General features: G+C 36.0%; 1 protein-coding gene across 5 annotated transcripts in view; it reads right to left on the bottom strand.

The window, feature by feature from the left end:
* CDC42BPA (CDC42 binding protein kinase alpha) overlaps positions 1 to 20,964 on the bottom strand; it is a 338,979-nt gene that overhangs the window by 142,696 nt on the left and 175,319 nt on the right. For all 5 annotated transcript variants that reach the window (XM_004375875.3, XM_023730922.1, XM_012555417.2 and 2 more), the window contains exons 9-11: positions 19,546 to 19,625; positions 16,881 to 17,047; positions 10,525 to 10,647 (exon numbers count right to left, since the gene is read on the bottom strand). In XM_004375875.3, the coding sequence (XP_004375932.1) occupies positions 10,525 to 10,647; positions 16,881 to 17,047; positions 19,546 to 19,625 (370 nt within the window). The remainder of the gene's footprint in view (positions 1 to 10,524; positions 10,648 to 16,880; positions 17,048 to 19,545; positions 19,626 to 20,964) is intronic.

Genomic DNA, 20,964 nt, shown 5'->3' with positions numbered 1-20,964 from the left:
GGTCCTCCAAGTCCGAGAAGGGAGTGTGTTGGCATGTTGTGGGGTTGTTAACCAGTGTCATAAAACAGTATGTGTACTGACTGTTTAATGAGAAAATATTTGTCCTACAAACCTTCACCTAAAGTACAATAAAAAAAAAAATTTAAAAACTTTGAGAGCTGTCTAGATGTTTAAAAACAGCAATATTTTATAAATAAATCATCATCAACATAAACTCAAATAAATGTTAACTGCTGCTTGAATGAGTTGGTTCTTCTTTCAAAACTTAAAAAAATGCACTCACACTGTAGTCTAGTTCAATACCAAAATTATGAACTGTCTCTCTTGTGCATTCTGTTCAGAAATCACTGTGACAGAAAAGATAATATGTATTACACTGGGCCAAGGAAAATATCTCTTTTATGCATGGACTATTCTACAGCTCTATTTAATTTCTTGTTTCTTTCCTATACATATTTGGCAGACTTAAAGATACCTGCAAGTTTTCTTCTATGCTACAGATCAGATATAAAAATTTTAACCTTAATAACTGAAAGAATATGCTACATTGTCATTTTAAGACTCCAAACCCATTGCCGTCAAGTCGATTCCAACTCATAGTTAAAACATCCTGATATGCTCAGCTCCCAAATAGGATGGGGGGAGAAAAAACATGTAATTACTACTTTATAATATTCTTCATTTTCTTAAGGCTAAAACTCTAAAAGGTTACATAAATACAAGAAATACATTTATCCATTCAGAAAATATCTAATAAGAACCTACTCAGTACGAAGCCTAGAAATATAAGAACAATGCTTGTCCTAGAGAAGTTCACGCTCTAGAGGGCAGAAGAGACATGCAAACAAGCAATTATAATACAGAGCAATAGATAATACAATAGATATAAATAATTTAATAGAAAGCAAATAATCCGAGAAGCTGGACTATATGAAGAAGAACACAGCATCAGGGTTGGAGAAAAATTCATTAACAACCTGTGATATGCAGCTGATAGAACCTTGCTTGCTGAAAGCAAAGAGGACTTGAAGCACTTACTGATGAAGATCAAAAACTACACCTTCAGTATGGATTACACCTCAACATAAGAAAAACAAAAATCCTCACAACTAGACCAATAAGCAATATCATGATAAATGGAAAAAATACCGAAGTCCTTAAGAATTTCATTTGACTTGGATCCACAATCAATGTCCATGGAAGCAGCAGTCAAGAAATCACACGACATACTGCATTGGGCAAATCTGCAGCAAAAGACCTCTTTCAAGTGTTGAAAAGCAAAGATGTGACTTTGAGGGCTTAGGTGCACCTGACCCAAGCCATGATATTTTCGATTGCCTCATAGGTATGCAAAAGCTTGATAATGAATAAGGACGACCGAAGAAGAACTGCTGTCTTTGAATCATGGTGTTGGTGAAGAATATTGAATATACCACATTCTTCCAGAAGAACGAACAAATCTGTCTTGCAAGTACCGCCAGAATGCTCCTTAGAAGCAAGGATGGTGAGACTTCATCTCACATAGTGTGGGCATGTTATCAGAGGGGACCAGTCCCTGGAGATGGACATCATGCTTGGTAAAGTAGAGGACCCTCAACAAGATGGATCAACAAGGTTGCTGCAACGATGGGCTCAAATATAGCAATAATTGTGAGGATGGCCCAGGACCAGGCAGTGTTTCATTCTGTTATACATAGGGCTGCTATGAGTCGGAACTGACTCAACAGCACCTAACAACACATTTAGGAAAAACTGGTATAACTTACTAAAATTTATATGTAAACTAACAACTCAATATTTAATTTCATATACTACAAAAACATTATACTCTGTCATCCTGTATTATTGTAAATTTGGTTTTTTTCTAGTGCTTATGAAATTTTATTTTCTACTTAGCTTATCTGCATTTGGTAAATACTGCTTAAAAAAAACAAAAACCAAACCTGTTGCCATCGAGTTGATTCTGACTCACAGCAACCTTATAGGACAGAGTAGAACTGCCCCACAGGGTTTCCTAGGAGCGGCTGATAGATTTGAACTGCCCACCTTTTGGTAGGCAGCCAAGCTCTTAACCACTGTGTCACCAGGGGTCCAAATACTGCTTAGAGTTATTTAATTTTTATTTTGTTTCTTCTTATTATTAATCTATATAAAATGGCTTAGAAGTCAACATATGTTCCCTTTAGATACTGGCAAAATGTTTTAGGTTTTTTAAAGATTAGCCATTGCATAGAGCCAACAAAGAAACCTCACAAACTGTTTCAGTGAATCATGTGACTACTAGATTGTTGATTTGAATGTCATACTTCAGTCCTATTTGATTGCATTTTTAAAATTAATAAGTAAGCTTTCAAAAGATACTGCCATTTAAAGCCACATTCTTTGCTAACAAAATGTTGATGTGAGATAGGCTTGTGAATAAGTTTTCCAAATCCGTATTACCTTTTTGAAGAGAAATCTTTACTGTTTTCTAGCATCATACAACTCTAACATAGACATTTAGTGGCACTGAAAATGTTTTATTGCTGGTATCAAAGTCAAATAAATGATTATGCTTATCTTACTCCTAATATAATTCTACAAAATTATTTTTAAAAAGATAAATCTACAGAAATTTGATAGAGTTTTCTTAGGAAGAGAGCTACTTCAAAAAAAGAACAACATATATATATTCAAATTTAAATCGGTATATGTATTTACTATAAGGAAAGCATTAATGTGACATTTTAAATAGTTCTTTTAATAAAAGACCCTGTATCAGATTCTTTCTTTTCCTTTGCTTATTCTGGCCTAAAATTACACTTCTGGAAAAGCCTGACCATCCTAGCAAAAATAGTACCTTCTTCTTTCTGGCCTCTTACTTTATTTTTCTTGACAGCATTTATCTGACACTGTATTATGCCTTTTTTTTTTTTTTTTCTTAATCTACCTCCCTCCATGAAATGGAAGTAGGAACTTTCTTTTCTTTATTACTAAATCCCCAATACTTGAAAACTGCCTGACACTCAACACTGGTTGAACAAATGAACAATTACCCACTAATCACACTGCTATTACAATATCTTCAAAATTATGAACTAAACTGTAATTTATTAAACAACAGTCTTATAATAATTTTTCTTATCAGATGACACTGTTACGCTTTCCTTCTCCAAAACACCTAATCACAAGCACAAATAAATACTTACAGACACAAAAGACGATAACAGCTTTCTAAACAATACATACAAATACATAAACTTATTTAAAACATACTTGAAATCACCTAGTTATTATAACATGTTTCTTCTTATTATTGTTCTATATCTAATGGTGGAAGACTGTTGGCGTAGTGGTTAAGGGCTGTGGCACTAACCAAATGGTCGGCAGTTTGAATCCACCAGCCACTCCTTGGAAACCCTAGGGGGTATTTCTACTCTGTTCTATAGGTTCGTTAAGAGTCGGAATCAACTCGATGCGGGTTTGGGTTTTTTTTTTTTGGTGCATCTAATGGTGTAAAAGCCAACACAGGCTCCTTCTGGATTTAAATCATATTGTATCATATCAAGGAGCTCTGGTGGCACAGTGGTTAAAGTGCTTGGCTCTTAAAATGAAAGATTGATGGTTTGAACCCACCAGCTGCTCTGCAGAAAAAAGATTTGGCAGTCTGTTTCCTTAAAGATTACAGTCTTGGAAACCCTATAGGACAGTTCTACTCTGTCATATACGGTCGCTATGAGTGGTAATCGACTAGGTGGCAATGGTTTTTTTGGGGGGGTATCATATCATATCATACTATATGTATACTGTATCATATACAGGTATAAATATAGCAGCATAATGCAACTGTCAGAGCACTGAATTAGGAAACAGAAGACCTCGCTGAGTCCAAGATCTATCACTAATTAGTGGGGTAATCTTGGGCAACTGCCACTTCTCTGAAGTTCACTTTCCTCATATTTAAAATAAGAAAATAGAAGCAATCTTATGAATTATGCTAGGTTGTTATTTGATCAAATATGTTATAACTATAAAAGACAAGAGGTAGCCTAGTACAGTGGGTTATAAACAGGGACTGTGTAGTCAAACTACCTATTTTCAGAAAGCTCCTATTCTAGAATGAGTTGTGTACCCTGCTGCAAGCTATTTAGAAACTCTGACTTAGGTTCCTCATTATAAACTGCGGATGACGACATCCTCCTTACATAGTTGTTTTAACAATTACATGGTTTAATACATAAAGCCAGTTAGAAAAACACCTGGCACACGGCAAGTACTATATAAGTACTTACTATATTATTATACTAATAAAAACTACTATCATAATCATTACCACTACAGATTTTTAAAAGCAGTTGTCATTTTGCCTTACATACCCTAAGAACATTTTGCAAAACTATGTACCTTTTGCACATTTTTAAGTTGGCATTTAAACTTTTTCATCACGAGTAATGGATATAATTTCCAGTCTATCAGATATGTTAATATTTTTAAAATAAAATTGTTACAATGCTCCTTTCATCTACTTAAAAGTATGTACTAACAAGCTTGTTTTTTAATAGTCACATAAATTTTCTTTTTCTATTTGAATTTACAGTTCCATTCATATTTGAAAATTAGAATTTTTTTATAATGCAATGTATTTTTATGCTTGAAAGTACCTTATTGATCACCTTATCATACTTCTTTACAACAAAATATATGTATATAAATTGACCATAAGACTATAGGTGTTAAATTTTTTCTGGACTGGGTTATAATAAATATTATTACATGGACTTGATTGAACCAATATAAATACATTACAAATTTTGAAAATAATTATTAACCAAAAAGTAAAATTTTGAAAATGAATCTATTAATGAGATATGTTTGGCTTTTAAAAAGTATTAGTTCATATAACTAGACATTACTCATTGCTAGAATAAGAGGAATTCAATTAAAAATCTTTTTGAGGGGATAGAATGAAATCCTAGAAATTTTTTTGATAAAACAAGTAGAGGAGAATGGTAGGGAGTTTCGTTAGCAAGGTCACTTAACTCTTTGAACTCTTTCTGAGTTATGTGCCAGTGTCGTCTATCAACAAAAAATTTTAATAATATATATCAGCTCACAACTTACATAAGCTCTATTTTTATCTTGTTGAAAGCAAAGAATTGTACACCACCAGAGCTGTGAAAAATTTCTTACCCAAATGAGAGAGTCGTTTACTTTCTCAATACTAATATTTCTACCTGTTTCTGTTTGGTACCCAGAGGAATTTTTATAATCCGGAATCATATACCACATGAACATTTGGGATCTGAGGAGCTATACGTTTCTTTTGACAAGAAAGGAAAGTGGAAGACATGAACTGGCATAACTCCTTGACCTCACACATATTTTCAGGGAGAAAAATTGTGGAAAAGAATACCTAAGGAAATTGAGGATCTAAAAATTGAATTCTTAAAACTATAAGTACTTACACACCACTCGGAAAGTCTGGCTAGCCATAAAGGTACTCTCACCACAGTTTGAAGATGTATTTTTAAATATGGCTTTGCACAAAGAAAATAAAAAGGAGATTTAAAGTAAAAGAAACACAAATGGCCAAATATATATATATATGATGTTCAACCTCAGTCATAATACAATAAATGTAAATTACCACAACAGAATATCCCTTCTGACCTAGAAGATCTGTGTAATACTATGTAGCCACTGATAAGAATAATGTAAATCTGTTGTTAGCAGAAAGAAATCTGTAATATATTAAATGGAAAAACACAAGTTGTAGTTCTGATAGAAATTCTGTGTACAGATGCACAGAAAATAGAAAAGGAAGTCCACAGATTGGTAGCAATGGCTACTTCTGAAAAGAGAGTGGGTACTGGGGGAATGGGTAACAGGAGACCATATATTTTACTGACTAAAGAATTATTGGTGGTAAAAAAATTTCAAGTTAGGCAATATAATAAAAAACACATACTAATTACAAACCTAAGAGGAAAAAAAAAGCAAGAGAAAAATAACAAAACAAAACCAAAGAAGCAAATGATATGAGTGCTAGAAAAACCAGATAATGGACAGTACACAGAAATACATCCATGAATATAAATGAATTATCTATTCTAAGTAAGTAACTTTAGAGTGTTTGTAGGAGATGTCTTTGTATGTGTGGAGGTGGTAGGGTATATTCTGTGGAAATACTAAAACATCTCGAGTAGTCTTTAGTATAGAAGGCTCTACACTGAAAAATAAGCAGAGGGGAGACCCAAAACTAAAAAGGCAAAACTAAAGTATAAGCTATTTTAGGATTCAAGAAGACTTTCCAGATTATCTGGACCAGATGCTGCCTCCATGCTGGCAGCAGTTGCCTGTGCCCTCCCAACAACTTGTAATTCACTTTTGATGATTAACAAAATATGGACTAAGTGATTTTACCAAGATACTATATTAATAATAATGATATGCCTCCTGCCTCCTGAATTCGATTACACTATTCTATTATACCAATCCATTGCAGTTTGCTATGGTCAATTCTGTGAGAGAACAGGGAGTGTCCCTCCTTGGAACAGCCACTCAGTTTCTCTAAATTTACACACAGTTCTATTTACTACAGTTAAAATAATGTAAAGACAGAAGGAGAGGAATTATCTCATTGGCTATTTCAGTTCTGGCATGTCACAGTCATCCATTAGTATTTACAAGCCCACAATTACTATGGATAAGAATAAATAGGGTGATGAAAGAAATCAGTACCACTTCAGGCTTGAAATATCTTCTTACTCTTCTCCACCACTTACATCGTATCCAGTGCTCTGTAGCACAGGTTCCCCACCTATATATAGGTTAAGGAACCCTGTAAATTATTGGAATTGGTACAGTAGGGTCTGAGAATCCATGCATGCCTGAGTATTTTCCATCAAACAGGAAAATGACAATGCTTAGCATACTTGATACACACCAAGTACTCAATAAATACTTGTCGAATGATACACTTTGAAAAGTAGTAAGATTTAAAAAAATGTATGCATATAAGAAATGAAACATTAAAAGTGACACCTCGAATTTCACCATGATGCTGGTTTGGAAGAAGGTAAATTCCTTAAGGATGAAACTTACATTTAACTAATTGTCTTTAAAACTCTTAATTTTCCTAGGAAAATATCTTGAGACTAATACACACAATAACCTGCCAAGTTTAATCTAATTTAATCTCAGTATATCACTGAAAGAGTACCATTTGTCAGAGAGAAAAGCCACTTTTTCTCAAGCTTTGGTGCCTTTATACCTGCCTTCTGCATCTGAAATATTCTTTGTCTTCCCCCTTGGCCGACCCTCTCTGCAGTCTACCTTTGTCTGAGCAAAGTCTATTTATCCTTTAAAGCTGATGAAAGCCATTCTTATAGAATAAAAATTTTACACACATGAACAAATTATACATATAAGTTATAATGTATAATGTGTATTAATAGAAAAGAAAAGATGAAATATACTCTTACACACATATATGAAAAATGTAAAAAACTTAGTTTGGAAAAATCTTCTTATGATTATTCTATCATGAATGGAATAATAATGAAAGACCTAAAATTGGTTATAATAATAAAAATATATAATATAGTACAGGGACTATAGTAATTCAGTAAAAAATTACATATTTAGGAGGAAAAGGAAAGAGAAAAATACAACAAAACCGAAGAAACAAATATCTGGATGCTGGGAATAATATCAGGGAAAGTATTTAGAAATATCTGTAAATAAACATGGACTCAGAGTCCCTATCTTTAGGAACCAACTCTCCAAAATTCAAACAATTCAAAACATCAACAGAGTCTATGAATTTGGTGAATCTGTATAGATACCGAAACACTGAAGACATCAGTAATAAAAGGCTCTACCATGCAGGGCAACAGAAATGAAAATCACAGCAACAGGTCATCATCATACAATCTTTGGGTTGAAGACTGGTAGAAATTTCCCAGACCATCTGGTCCAGTCCCCTCTTTAGAAACAGAGGTATGTAAGCTTGTGTCATGGAGAAATGGAACATTATTACTCTTTTTTAAAAACTGTCTAAGTCAGAATGTTCTAAACTGTAGTTACTGGCATATTATTTTCAAGATTTTTTCCAATATGTATCTATTATTTATATTATTTAATTAATACATATTTTTATCTACTCACTTCTTAAACTTAACTATATTCCAAGCAATTATGTCTATAAATATTACAGTTCTGATGTACTACATACGCATAACTATTAATATCATCAGGGTACCAACTAAAATCATCTTGTATCCTCCCGAAAGTACCCATATCATAGTTCAGGAAACACCGGGCTAAAGGAAAGATAAGTGACTTGCCCAAGAAAGAGCACTGATAAATAAGGCAGACTCCTCTATTCCTATTCCAAATCCTACCCAATGATTCACTGCGTTTTCCCTGGAGTTATTGCAATGGAATTTGGAAATCCACATAACCATATGTATTAAGTCTGTCAACTAAAAAGAAAATAACAATACCTATCATATTTGTCATACAGAAAGTCAAAGGGCTTCAAATTACAAACCAACCAGCCAAAAAACAGAAAAGAATAAAAAAAAACTCAATGAAAACAATGAAGGGTAATAAGAGTATGCCAGTTAGATGGCAGTTTGTTCCTTAAGGGCAAAGACAATATCTTACTCTGGACAGTGCTTCAAATATGTCATGTCCAAAACTGAACTCCTGATATGCTCCCCCACAGAATCTGTTCCACCCATACCCTTCCCCTTTCAGTTAACATTCAGGCAAAGACCTTCAAGTCATTCTTGACTCTTCTCTTATTCTCAGACTTCACATTCAATCCATCGGCAAATCCCATCGGCTCTTTCAAAATACAGTGAAACCTGTGAGAGCTGGAACTCAAAGGGACTGCCTTGTCTTTCCAGGTCTCACGAGTTTTCCACCTTTAACAGGGTGTACTCTTATCGTTTTAGTGGAAAATATGAGTTTTGCTTCTCTGACAGGTTTCTGCCTTACACAGGTTCCAGCCTTCGCAGGTTTTACTGTATATCTAGCACTGGACCATCACCAAACACTTCTACTGTTATTAGCCTGCTTCAAGCCATCAACATTTTTCACCTGGATTATTGTCCTCCAACTCGTCTCCCTGACTCTAACCTTATTCCCTATAGTCTCTTTTCACCACAGTAGCCAGAATGATCCTTTTAAAAATATTACTTAGATAATGAGAAGCCTCTGCTCAAAACCCTGCAAAGGCTCCAATTTTACTCAGAGTAAAAACCAAAGACTTTACAACAATCAGTGAGACTCTATGTGATCAGGCAGCCAGCCCCCTCTACCTCTTTACTTCTCCACCCTCCTCCTATTCTCCCTGCTTGCTCATTCTGCTCCAGCTACCTGGCCCCTGTGTTTTATTTGAACACACGAGGTACATTCCCACTTTAGAGCCCTTGCACTGGCTGGTCTTTCTGCCTGGAACACATATTCCCCAGATATCTACATGGCTAACCCCTTTACCTTCTTCAAGTTTTTGCTCACATCACTTTCTCTGACCACTTAAAATTATAAAACTCCTTATCTTGCACTTCTGACACATTCTCCTTATTCTGCTATTTTTAAGCTTTTACCATCTTCCAACATGCTATATCATTTACATGCCATACTTTTACACAAATAACGTGCACCTTCTACATTTGTTTGCTAACTGCTACATCCCCATGACTTATTTTCCTAAGTGTCGCTATGCCAATTTTTTTTTTTTACATGTTTCTGTAAAAAAAAGAATTAGCATAGCGTGCTTACAAAAATACTTGCGGGGGGAATGAATCGTTGGCAAACAATGTGGAAGGCAGATGTTATTTGCATAAAAATATGGTAGTTATATATTTATTGTTTATTGTCTGTCTTCTGCCCTCCACCCAAAGAGTGTACTCCACAAGAGCAAGGATTTTTGTCTATTTTGTTTAGTATTGTATCCCGAGAACCTGAAACAACACCTGGTACATACTAGGTGCTCAATAAATATTTGTTGAACAAATGAACATGATAGGCATGTCAGCACTTGTCAATTTTAATTAATTTCAGCAACACACTAAAAAATTAATTCTGTTAGAAAGAAAATAAGTTTTCACAAATCTTGATGCCTGTATACGTGCAATTACCTTGTCTATCTATAGTGTCCTTTGTGATCCTAACACCTTTCCTCTATTACTATATTCTTTGCTAGACATATTCCAATTCAATATCCCAAATTCATTTAGGTCTTCCAAAAAAATCATCCCTGCTCTCCTAAGTCTGGCTTAGGTGCTTCTCCTTTGTAATTTTCAGGTACCTCTGTGTATTTTTCCTGATATCCTTTTTCACATATATTGAAATGACTATTTCTTTTTCTGTTTCCCAGACCAAAATGTGAGCTTCCAGAGAGCAGAAACCATTCTTACTTGCTAGCATATAGCTTATTAACACATGACAAGTATTCAATAAATGTTCTGTGTGTGAATAAAACATTTTTAAAAATCTACAAAACCCAATTAAAGGTGAATTACAGAAATTTACCTGTTACTTGTCTCCTTAGTTTTTCAATTTCTTCTTTTAAGTTTTTTATTTCTAAATCTTTGCTTGCTGCTAGTGGTCCATCAACAGTTGAATATTGTAGAGCTTGGACAGTCTGTGTTGACTCTTAGAAAATGAATAAAAGAAAGAGTGAGAAATATGACCATATTCTAAATTTTAAAAATAACAGCAATACATTCCTTTCTAAAGAAATCTTTATATAACTCTACAGACCAAAACATGTACCAACTGATAAAAAGCATGTAAACATATTAAATGAAATCATAAAACTCCATTTCACATGTCTTTAAAATTATAATATATACAGGAAAAAACATCTAGCTTCTAATATGTGGTATTCTCAGTTTTGAAGACTGAAATGGTTAATTTTATGCATCAGCTTGGCTAGAATATGGTGCCCAGTTGTTTGATCAAACACTAGTATAGATGCTGCAATGAAATAATATGCGATTAAATCGGTTGACCTTAAGTAAAGTAGATTACCCTCCATAATGTGGATGGGCTTCATCCAGTCAGTTGAAAGCCTTAGGAGGAAACAGGGAGTTTTTCTTAGGGTGTATTCTGCCTCCAGACATCTAAATAAATAGACATTTTTCCAGAACTCCTCGACTCTTCACTCTTCCCATTGTCCAACCTACAGATTTTGAGACACAAGACTGCAGGAATCTCCAGCCTGTTGCCTGACCTACAGACTTTGGACTTGCCAGCCCCCCACAATCGCTTGAATCAATTCCTTAAAATCAATTTCAGTCAATCCACGTCTCTCTCTCTCACTGGTTGCTTCTCTAGAGAACCTTGACTAAGACAATGCCCTGCCAGTCATTCAACTATTCAGCATCCTTTTGTCCTAGCAGGAAGCATAACCACGTGATCAAAAATGTCATATGTCAGATGACATCGGAAAAACTGAATCTAGTATATGAGGAAGGTTTAGGTTTAGAGATGCTAATATGTAATATGTAGAAGTGCTGGCTTTCCAAATTTTATGTGTGAAAATTGAGACCCACTTGTTGATTACTTTGACTTATAAATTTAGTTAAAATAGAAATTATTAACTTATCTTGTGGTTCTAACCTGAAGATGTAAGGTATTAATAAAACATTAACTCTAGAGAGGCTAGTGAAGCTGAAAGCAAGTCAACAGAACATATCCAAATGAAGCACAAAGAAAACAAAGAATGGAAAGAGCAGGAAAGAAATGTGGGACACAACAGTTTAACAAAAATGCAACTGGAGTCTCAGAAGGGAGAGAGTGAACGGGACAAAAGAAATATCTACAGAGATATGAATTTTCTAAAATTTTCCAAAATCATTCAAGATTCCAGAATCTCAGTGAATCCCAAACAGAATTTTATAATAATACAAAGAAAGCTACATCTAGGCACATCATAGTCTGATTGCTTTAAAGTGAAGTCAAAGACAATTTTCTTAAAAATATCTGTGGAGGGAAAGGGAAGATATATAATGGTCAGGAGAACAAGATTAACAGTTAATTCTCAAGAAATAGACTAACAAATATTTAAAACAACAATAAAATGAATGTACTGAAAAGGTTATAACATAGACAGAGGTAAAATAAATAACAAAAATCACACAAAGGGCTGTTGCAAGGTTCTTAAACTGTTCATGAAGTGGTAAAATACAAATTATTAAGAAAAAGATAGATAAGGACCTAACAGAAAAATGGGCAAGAACCTTGAACAGAAAACTGAATATCAAAATGGATAATTAATATATGAAAAGTTACTCAACCTCAATACTTACTAGGGAAATGCAAATTAGAATCACAGTGAGGGACTACTATATATGCACCAGAATGGCTAAAAGTAAAGAAGCTGAAATGTCAAGTTCTGGTAGGAATATAAAGCCAAGTGGAACTCTCATACATTGTCAGTGCAACTATAAATTGATACTATTACTATGGAAAACTCTTTAGCAGAGTATCTTCTAAAGCTGAAAACATACTATTCCTGTGTCCCAGAAATTCCATTCCTAGGTACATATCCAAAAGAAATGAGTATAATATTACTACCAAAAGAAATAAATAAGCATATCCCTATAAACAAAAAACCAAACCCATTGCCGTCGAGTCAATCCTGACTCATAGCGACCCTACAAGACAGAGCAGAGCTGCCCCACAGGGATTCCAAGGAGCAGCTGGTGGATTTCAACTGGTGAACTTTTGGTTAGCAGCTAAGCTCTTAAGTACTATGCCACCAGGGCTCCAAAGATACACCAAACCTGACTTACTGCTGTCAAGTCGATTCTGACTCAAAGCAACCCTACAGGACAGATTAGAACTGCCCCATAGGGTTTCCAAAGAGTGGCTGATGGATTCAAACTGCTGATCTTTTGGTAACCAGCCAAGCTTTCAACCACTATGCCACCAGGGCTCCAACATATATACAGCATGGATGAATCTCAAAAATATCATGTCGAGTGAAAGAAGCAAAACACAAAATACACTTGCATGATTCCATTTATGAAGTTCAAGGACAGGGAAAAATTAATTAATAGCAAAATAACAGTGAAAGAAATCAGAATAGTGGTGGTAGGTTACAAATTGGAAAGAGCCATGAAGAGAAACTTATCATATGCTCAGAAATGTTCTATATCATGCTCTGAAGAAGGTTACACGGGTATACACATATATAAACATTTATGGGGCTTACACTTTAAGAGTACCATATTTTTTTGTGTGTGTGCTTTAGCTGAAAGTTTATAGCTCAAGTTAATTTCTCATATGAAAATTTATACACATATTGTTATGTGACACTAGCTGCAATTCCTATAATGTGACAGCACACTCTCTCCTTCCCATCCTAGGTTTCCCATGTCCATCCAACCAGCTCCTGTCCCTTCGTACCTTCTCATCCTGCCTCCAGACTGGACACGCCCATTTAGTCTCATGTATTTGTTTGAACTAAGCAGCACACTCTTCACGAGTATTATTTTATGTTTTATAGTCTAGTCAAATCTTTGTCTGAAGAGTTGGCTTCAGGAATGGTTTTAGGTCTGGGTTAACAGAGTGTCCGGGGCCCATGTCTTTGAGGGTTCCTCCAGTCTCAGTCAGACCATTAAGTCTAGTCTTTTTATGTGAATCTCAGTTCTGCACCCCACTTTTCTCCTGCTCTTTCAGGGACTTCCTGTTGTGTTCCCTGTCAGGGTGGTCACTGGTGGTAGCCAGGCACCATCTAGCTCTTCTGGTCTCAGGCTGACGGAGTCCCTGGTTTGTGCAGCCCCTTTTGTCTCTTAGGCTAATATTTTCCTTGTATCTTTGGTGTTCTTCATTCTCCTTTGCTTCAGGTGGGTTGGGACCAATTGATGCATCTTAGACGGCCACTCGCAAGCTTTTAAGACCCCAGATGCCACTCACCAAAGTGGGATGCAGAACATTTTCTTAATAAACTTTGTTATGCCAATTGACCTAGATGTCCCCTGAAACCATGGTCCCCAGCCCCCTACCCCTGCAACTCTGTCCCTCGAAGTGTTTGGTTGTATTCAGGAAACTTCTTAGCTTTTGGTTTAGTCCAGTTGTGCTGAATTCCCCTGTACTGTGTGTTGCCCTTCTAAGATAATTCTTGTCTACTATCTAGTTAGTGAATTCCCCTCTCCCTCCCTCCTCACCCTCATAACCATCAAAAAATATTTTCTTCTGTGTTTAAACTTTTTCTTGAGTTCTTCTAATAGTGGTTGCATATAATATTTGTCCTTTTGTGACTAATTTCACTCAGCATAATGCCCTCCAGATTCATCCATGTTGTCAGATGTTTTACAGATTCATTATTCTTTATCGTTGTGTAGGTTTCCATTGTATGTATGTACCATAATTTGTTGATTCATTTGTCTGTTGATGGTCACCTAGACTGTTTCCATCTTTTTGCTATTGTGAACAGTGCTACAATGAACATGGGTGTGCATCTATCCATTTCTGTGAGAGCTCTTATTTTTCTAGGATATATTCCAAGGAGCAGGATTGCTCAATTGTATGTAGAGTACTATATTTTTAGGCAGAATTTTAACATAAAATTTTTTTACAAACTTTTTACACAGTTTTTTTTTGCCAAGTGTGCAACCCCCACCCCTGTGCTATTTTTGTAAGCATGATATGCTGCCCATTTTATGCATGGGCACGTTATTTATGTGGGTGCGTTATTTGTGAAAAATACAGTACTTGCACACTTTACTGTATGTACATTATATTGCCCATTTAAAAATCAAAATAAATGAAAAACTTGGGTATAAAGGAGAAGTAATTCACATGCAGAGAGAACTTAGCCACTTCCTGAGTGACATTTCTATTCATAGTGACATAGTCTGTTCAATTGATTTCTACAGAACCCTTTTAACCACTAGAACTCTTAAGATGTAATAGCGTAATTTTATGATGGCAAAATTTTGACTTTTTCTTAAGAGTTACAAGTTTGTTGATTGTTTATACATTATTTCTCCATCCACAAAATAAGTAAGTAAAATATATATTATATTCTTCATTTTTAAGCAAATAAGGCAGGAAAGGGGGATAGTGAATGCTGGGGATGGAAGTGAGATTTGATTTGAAACAGTGTTCAGGAAAAGCCTCCTTGAAAAGGTGACATTCAAGCAGAGACCTGAAGGAGGCAAACCAATGAATCATAATGAGCAGTAAAGGGAAAGCATTTAAGGAAGGGAAACAGCTAACCCAAAGGCCCTAAAGTGAGGATGTACCTGTCTTGTTCAAGGAACAGCAAGGAGCCCAGGGTGCCTAGAACAGAAAGAACAAGGGAGATAACAGCAGGAGATGAAATCAGAAAGGTAATAAGAGGCCAGATCAGATATGGCCTTAAGCCACTGAGGTAAGTTTGGCTTTAATCTGATTGAGATAGGAAGCCATAAGGGATGAAGATGAGATAGTGAAGTAAAATGATTTAAATTGTGTTTAATGAGATTACTTGGTGGTTATGTTGAAAACACATTGTAGGAAGGATGAGGGGAAGACGAGGAGACCAGTTAGGAAGCTACTGCAACAACACAGGTGAGAGTTGATGGTGGTCTGAAACAGAGTGGTAGTTCCACTGTGAACAGTGATCACATTTTGGATCTGTTGTGACAGTGGTCCTGGCAGGATCTGCAGATGAATTAGACGTGAGGCAAGAGAGGATGACTGAGACTATGAAAGACTCTAAGGTTTCAGGTCTGAGCAACTGAAAGCATAGAGTAGTCTGGGGTACTCTACCATTCAGAGGTCAAAGAGTTAAGAAGAAATCAGCAAAGCAGTACAAGAAGAACTGGCTTATGAGGAAAATGAAAACCAGGAAGAGTAAAGCGCCCCAGGAGCCAAATGAAGGAAGAGCTTTCAGCAGCAAGAAATGAGCAATTGGCTCAAATGCTGCTGATAGGTTAAAAGATAAGGACTGAGAAATGAGCAATGGATTTCGCAACATACACTAGGGAAATGAGCTAGGGAAAAGGGGAGCATTGCTGGGCAGCATTAACAGCCCACGTGAGATTAGTGTTCATGAATCTGAAGTGACATTTGTCAGCATATTATGTTTTAAGTCAGCTACCTTGAACTGCAACAACTGCAGATGCAAGGTTGTACATAGAAAGGGCTGAGGTTCTGCTAAGGGATTCTGACAACAGAAAGAGGAGCAATAAAGTTGAGGGTATATGATTACGATTAATAATGATAACGAGCAGTGAAATGGTGATAGAATTACAGGCAATGGCAGAATTGAAGGAATATTGGTGGTAAGGTACTAGAGGGAGTTGGCTAGGAAATTACGAGCAGAAAATTATGCAGGGTTTGTTTGAAACTGAGATTAGTGAAGGGTTTTATTTACTGTAATCTCAAGATATATTTTACCACCTTGAGAAGGAGTAGGTGAATTAATGGTGGAGAACGAGATCACTGAAGGTGAGAATTGAGAAACTAAGAACTCAGTATTAAAAGGTTCATCTATGTGCGTTTTTAAATCACCAAATATTATGACAGGAGTAATGTGATAGGGAATGGCAGTATGCCAGGACTGAGGGGATATGATAGGAAGAGTCACTGAAATGTGACACTGGACTGAGAATGGCTCCTTTTTTCCTGGTAGTCTCATTTCCCTCTCTTCAGAGGTATGATTTATTCCCACATATTTATATGCATACATATTACCCACTGGAAACAAACGCTATTTTGTTATCATTTACTGTTAATTGTGTGATTTTATATAAATGGTATACTGTAGTCAGCACTTGCTTTTTCTCCACTTAATAATCTTTTCAAGATGAAACTACTTGTAATACACAGTTCATAACACTGTGACTGAGTCCAATCCAAAAGGGAAAAAATTATCTGTAAGATATATTTACCTTGGAGCTTTCTACTAAGCTCAAGTTTTTCCTGTTCGAGGCGTTTAATTCTTCTTTCATAAGCTTCAGTTGCTAAGTTGTTATCTAAAGTCCTCTGAACACTAACATCAAGATCCAGTGAGGAGGGACCAGCTGTAACTCTTAAACAGCTCCGATCAGAAAGAACACTGAAAAAAAAAAATATGTGGTACATATTAAAGTAAAAATTTGAAGAAAAAAAGACATGAATGAAATGTCTTAAATGAAACAGCTCATTTAAGACATGAATTTGAGTATCTGGTTACAGTGAGTCAATTATGATTGCAAAAATCATTTGCAAAACCACTTATACTATTTAATAGAAGCATTTTTTTATGAAAACTTAAATCTTCCAAATTTTCTTGAATTTTTTTTAAATAGCCACAAATTATAAAACGAAGTTTAATGAAGGGTTATTTAAAGTTTAAAACAATTTGACCACTTAAGTGAAATCATAGTCAAAAGCACCATCCATGGTCTTCTTTACCAGAATTTGAAATTCAAAAGTGAAGTATTTTCTTTAATTCAATGCAATTTAATTAAAAATATTTGAGGGGCTGGAATACATCAGTGAACAAAACAGACAAAAATCCCTATCCATATACAGCTTATATCCTAGTGACAGAGATAGAAATAAACAGGAAAAAAAGTAAAATATTCAGTATGTTGGAAAACTCTAAATGCTAAGGAAAAAACAAAGCAGGAAAAGAGGAAATGGAGTTGAAATTTTAGATGAATTGATCAAGCAAGTCGTCACTGAGAAAGATAACTTCAGAGTAAAGCCCTAGAAGAGTGAGGGGACCAGCCAAGGGAGTATCAGGGGAAAAGCATTACAGGCAGAAGCCCTGAAACAAGAGTGCGCATGCATGGCACGTTCGTGGACCAGAAAGGAGGCCAGCGTGAATGGAGTGGAGTGCACAAGGGGAAAAGTGGTGGCAAATAAAATGAAAAAGGTAAAAGTGAGCCAGTCACGTCAGGCCTTGTCAGAACTTTGATCTGGAGTTAAGAAAGAAAGTCACTGCAATTGGGGGGTAGGGGTGGGGTGGTCCAGAACAGGAGAGTGACATGATCTGACTTACCTTTTAATAGAATCACTTGGACAGGTTCTGGGAAATATAAGAAATGAAGTTATGAACATGCTAAGCAGGTGGTTTAGAGAGAGATTAAGCAGAAGAGAGGAGACAGAGTATGGCTCAAGAGACCCATGTGGGAGTCACCAGCTATTATCTGGGAGAACCCCAGACTACAGATAGAAAAGAGAACTCCAAGGACTAAGCTATGGAACACTCCTATATTCGGAGGTCAGGGAGATTAGCAGGAATAAGATATAGAGACTGAGAAGGAGTGGCCAGAAAGGTAAGAAGAAAACCAGGAATGTTTCCTGGAAGCTAAGAGAAGTACCAGTAGGTGCTTTAAGGTAGAGAAGCTGAGGCAAGTAAGATGAGATCTGAATCAAGTAAAACTAGGACTGAGAAATAATCATTAGATTTTGCAACAAGGAGGTTAGTAGTGAAATTGATAAAAGTCATTTGCATGAAGTGATGGGGGCAAAAACCTGACAGGAGCGCCTCAAAAGAGAATAGTATGAGGAAAAACTGGGCAAAGTATAGAAAACATTTTGAAGTAATTTTGCTCTCATGTGCAGCAGAGAAATAGGTTCGTTACTGGTAAAGGAAGTAGAATCAAGAGAGATTTTATACTTTGCTTTAAGATGGGAGAAATAAAAACATGATACTAAGCTGATGGGAATGATCTGGTGATGAAGATGTCACAGAAAGGGAAAAACGTAGGAGGTGACAGCAACGCACTAGAGTGGATACCGGGGCCAGCCTTAGCTAGGAGTTCCCACAGTTCATCCATAAAAAGAAGAGAGCATACGGACCAGAGGTATGTAGGTGGTAAATGTGGTGATGGGAGCTTGTTGAAGTTCTTTATTGTCTGCTTCATCCTTCAGTGAAAGAGGAAGCAAGTTCATCAGCTGAGAGTGAGGATGCCAGAGATTTTAGAAGAAAGTAGAAGTATGAAATCATTACATAGAAAACTGGAAGAGTAAATGCACTAGGATAATTCAGTATATTTATCAGCAGCATTAGCAGCACTTGAAGTTGGTGATTATGAAGTGAGAATGCTTAGAATTTTTCTCTTATTTCATCTGCAAAGGTACAGGTAGCAAACTGGGTTTTAATAATAAACGCTGATTTAGCAAAGCAAATATAACAGAATGAAAGATGGTAAAGGGAACTGAGGTGATACACAAGGGAGTGATTATAATCATTCTCAATGAAATTCAAGCAGGGTAAAGAGGAAAGAGGATACGAGTAGAGTGAGGGTCACTGAAAAGACGGTAGAATAACGGTTTGCAAGTTCTGCTGATTGAAACCTAGAGAATATTTATCAATAGCACAGGTTTCTACTAATTCCTGGCCCACTGCTAAGATTCTGAGTTCTCTATTTGTTCTATTCTTTCCCTTCCACAATGAGTTAAGATTCTTGTGTGTTCTACTCATTTTGTAATACCTAAATTCCCAGGAGGATCATTAAGAAAAACATTTTTTTTAATTTACAAAGCTCTCATACATTTTTTAAAACTTCAATTCATTTTAATTTGCTTTAAATTGTCCAAATTATTTAAACTTTTGAAACTTACCAGCTACTAGTATATGTAAAACCAACAAATGGCAGATGGTGGCCAGAAAATGCAGCATGTGTTTGTGGGGGCATTGTTTCCTAAAAGAAGAAAAAACATCTGGTAAGAAAGATAATTATCACCTATATGTTGGACTATAAACCGTTCATAGGAAATACAAGGCTGTTCAATTTCATTTCGTTATCAGGGCTAATTTAACTTTTTAAATATCCATAATCCTCAAATTTGCCCTACAGTTAGATGTAATGTTTAATGACAATTTCGCTGCATTTTCCTAGTTTTGTCACTTACTTGGCAGAAGTTCATCTTTTAATACTTTTTTCAAGTAGGGCTAACTTGAACTAAAATAACCTTAATTCTACCCTGTCCAAAAAAGTATTTCTGTTACATTGATGCTTGCACATTAGCAGGGCTAAGTATAAAATACTCAGATCTCTACTTTGTTGCCTGAGGTCTTCATGGTTATTGAGTCCTTGTTTCCTAGCGTTACATGCTGCTGCGGGGTAAAGGGAGGCCAGTATGATTTCTTCCCTTTACAGGTGACTTAATCTTTCTGCCTGGATGCCTATACAATTCTTCCTTTATTGTTAAAGTTCAATAACTGGGATAAGTTTTGAACTTCTTTTTCTATGTAAATTGTTCCCAGGATGTGACAGGCCAATTGAATGTGCTGGTGAAAGTTTTCCTTAGTTTATAGAGTCACATCTTGAATTAGATCTGGAGTTTTTTGTTGTTGTTGTTGTTTGTTTGTTTTTATTGTACTTCAGGTGAAGGCTTACAGAACAAATAGTTTCTCATGGAACACTAGTACACATGTTGTTTTATGACACTGGTTAACAACCCCACAACATATCAACCCTCTAACATCTCGACCTTTTTTTATGGTGAAAATACACATAGCCAAAGATACACCATTTCAAAAATTTCCACATGCACAGTTCAGTGACACTAACTACGCTCTTCCAGTGTGCTGTTATTCTCACTTAAGATGAAGGCTTACAGAACAAAATAGTTTCTCATTTAACACTTACTACAAATGTTGCCCTATGACAACGGTTAAGAATACCACAACACATCAACAATATCCTTACTCAATCTTGGGTTCCCTACCACCAGCTTCCTTGTCCCCTTCTGCCTTCTGGCCCTTGTCACTGGACTCCTATACCTCGTTAGTCTCATTTGGTTTTATGGGGCTGTCCACTCCCAAGCTGAAGAGTGAACCTCGGAGGTAATTTCACCACTGACCTAAAAGGCTGTCTGGGGGCCATACTCTCGAGGTTTCTCCAGTCTCCTTTAGGCCAGTAAACCTGGTCTTTTTTTTTTTTTTTTTCTGAGTTAGAATTATGCTCTACATCCTTCTGCAGCTCTGTCCAGAACCCTCTGTTGTGATCCTGGTCAGAGGAGTTAGTGGTGGTAGCC

Source organism: Trichechus manatus, unplaced genomic scaffold (genome assembly GCF_000243295.1).
Source record: "Trichechus manatus latirostris isolate Lorelei unplaced genomic scaffold, TriManLat1.0 scaffold00039, whole genome shotgun sequence".
In the NCBI taxonomy this organism is placed as follows: Eukaryota; Metazoa; Chordata; class Mammalia; order Sirenia; family Trichechidae; genus Trichechus; species Trichechus manatus.
The sequence above is the reverse complement of the archived record's forward strand: the minus strand, read 5'-3'. Positions and strand labels throughout refer to the sequence as shown.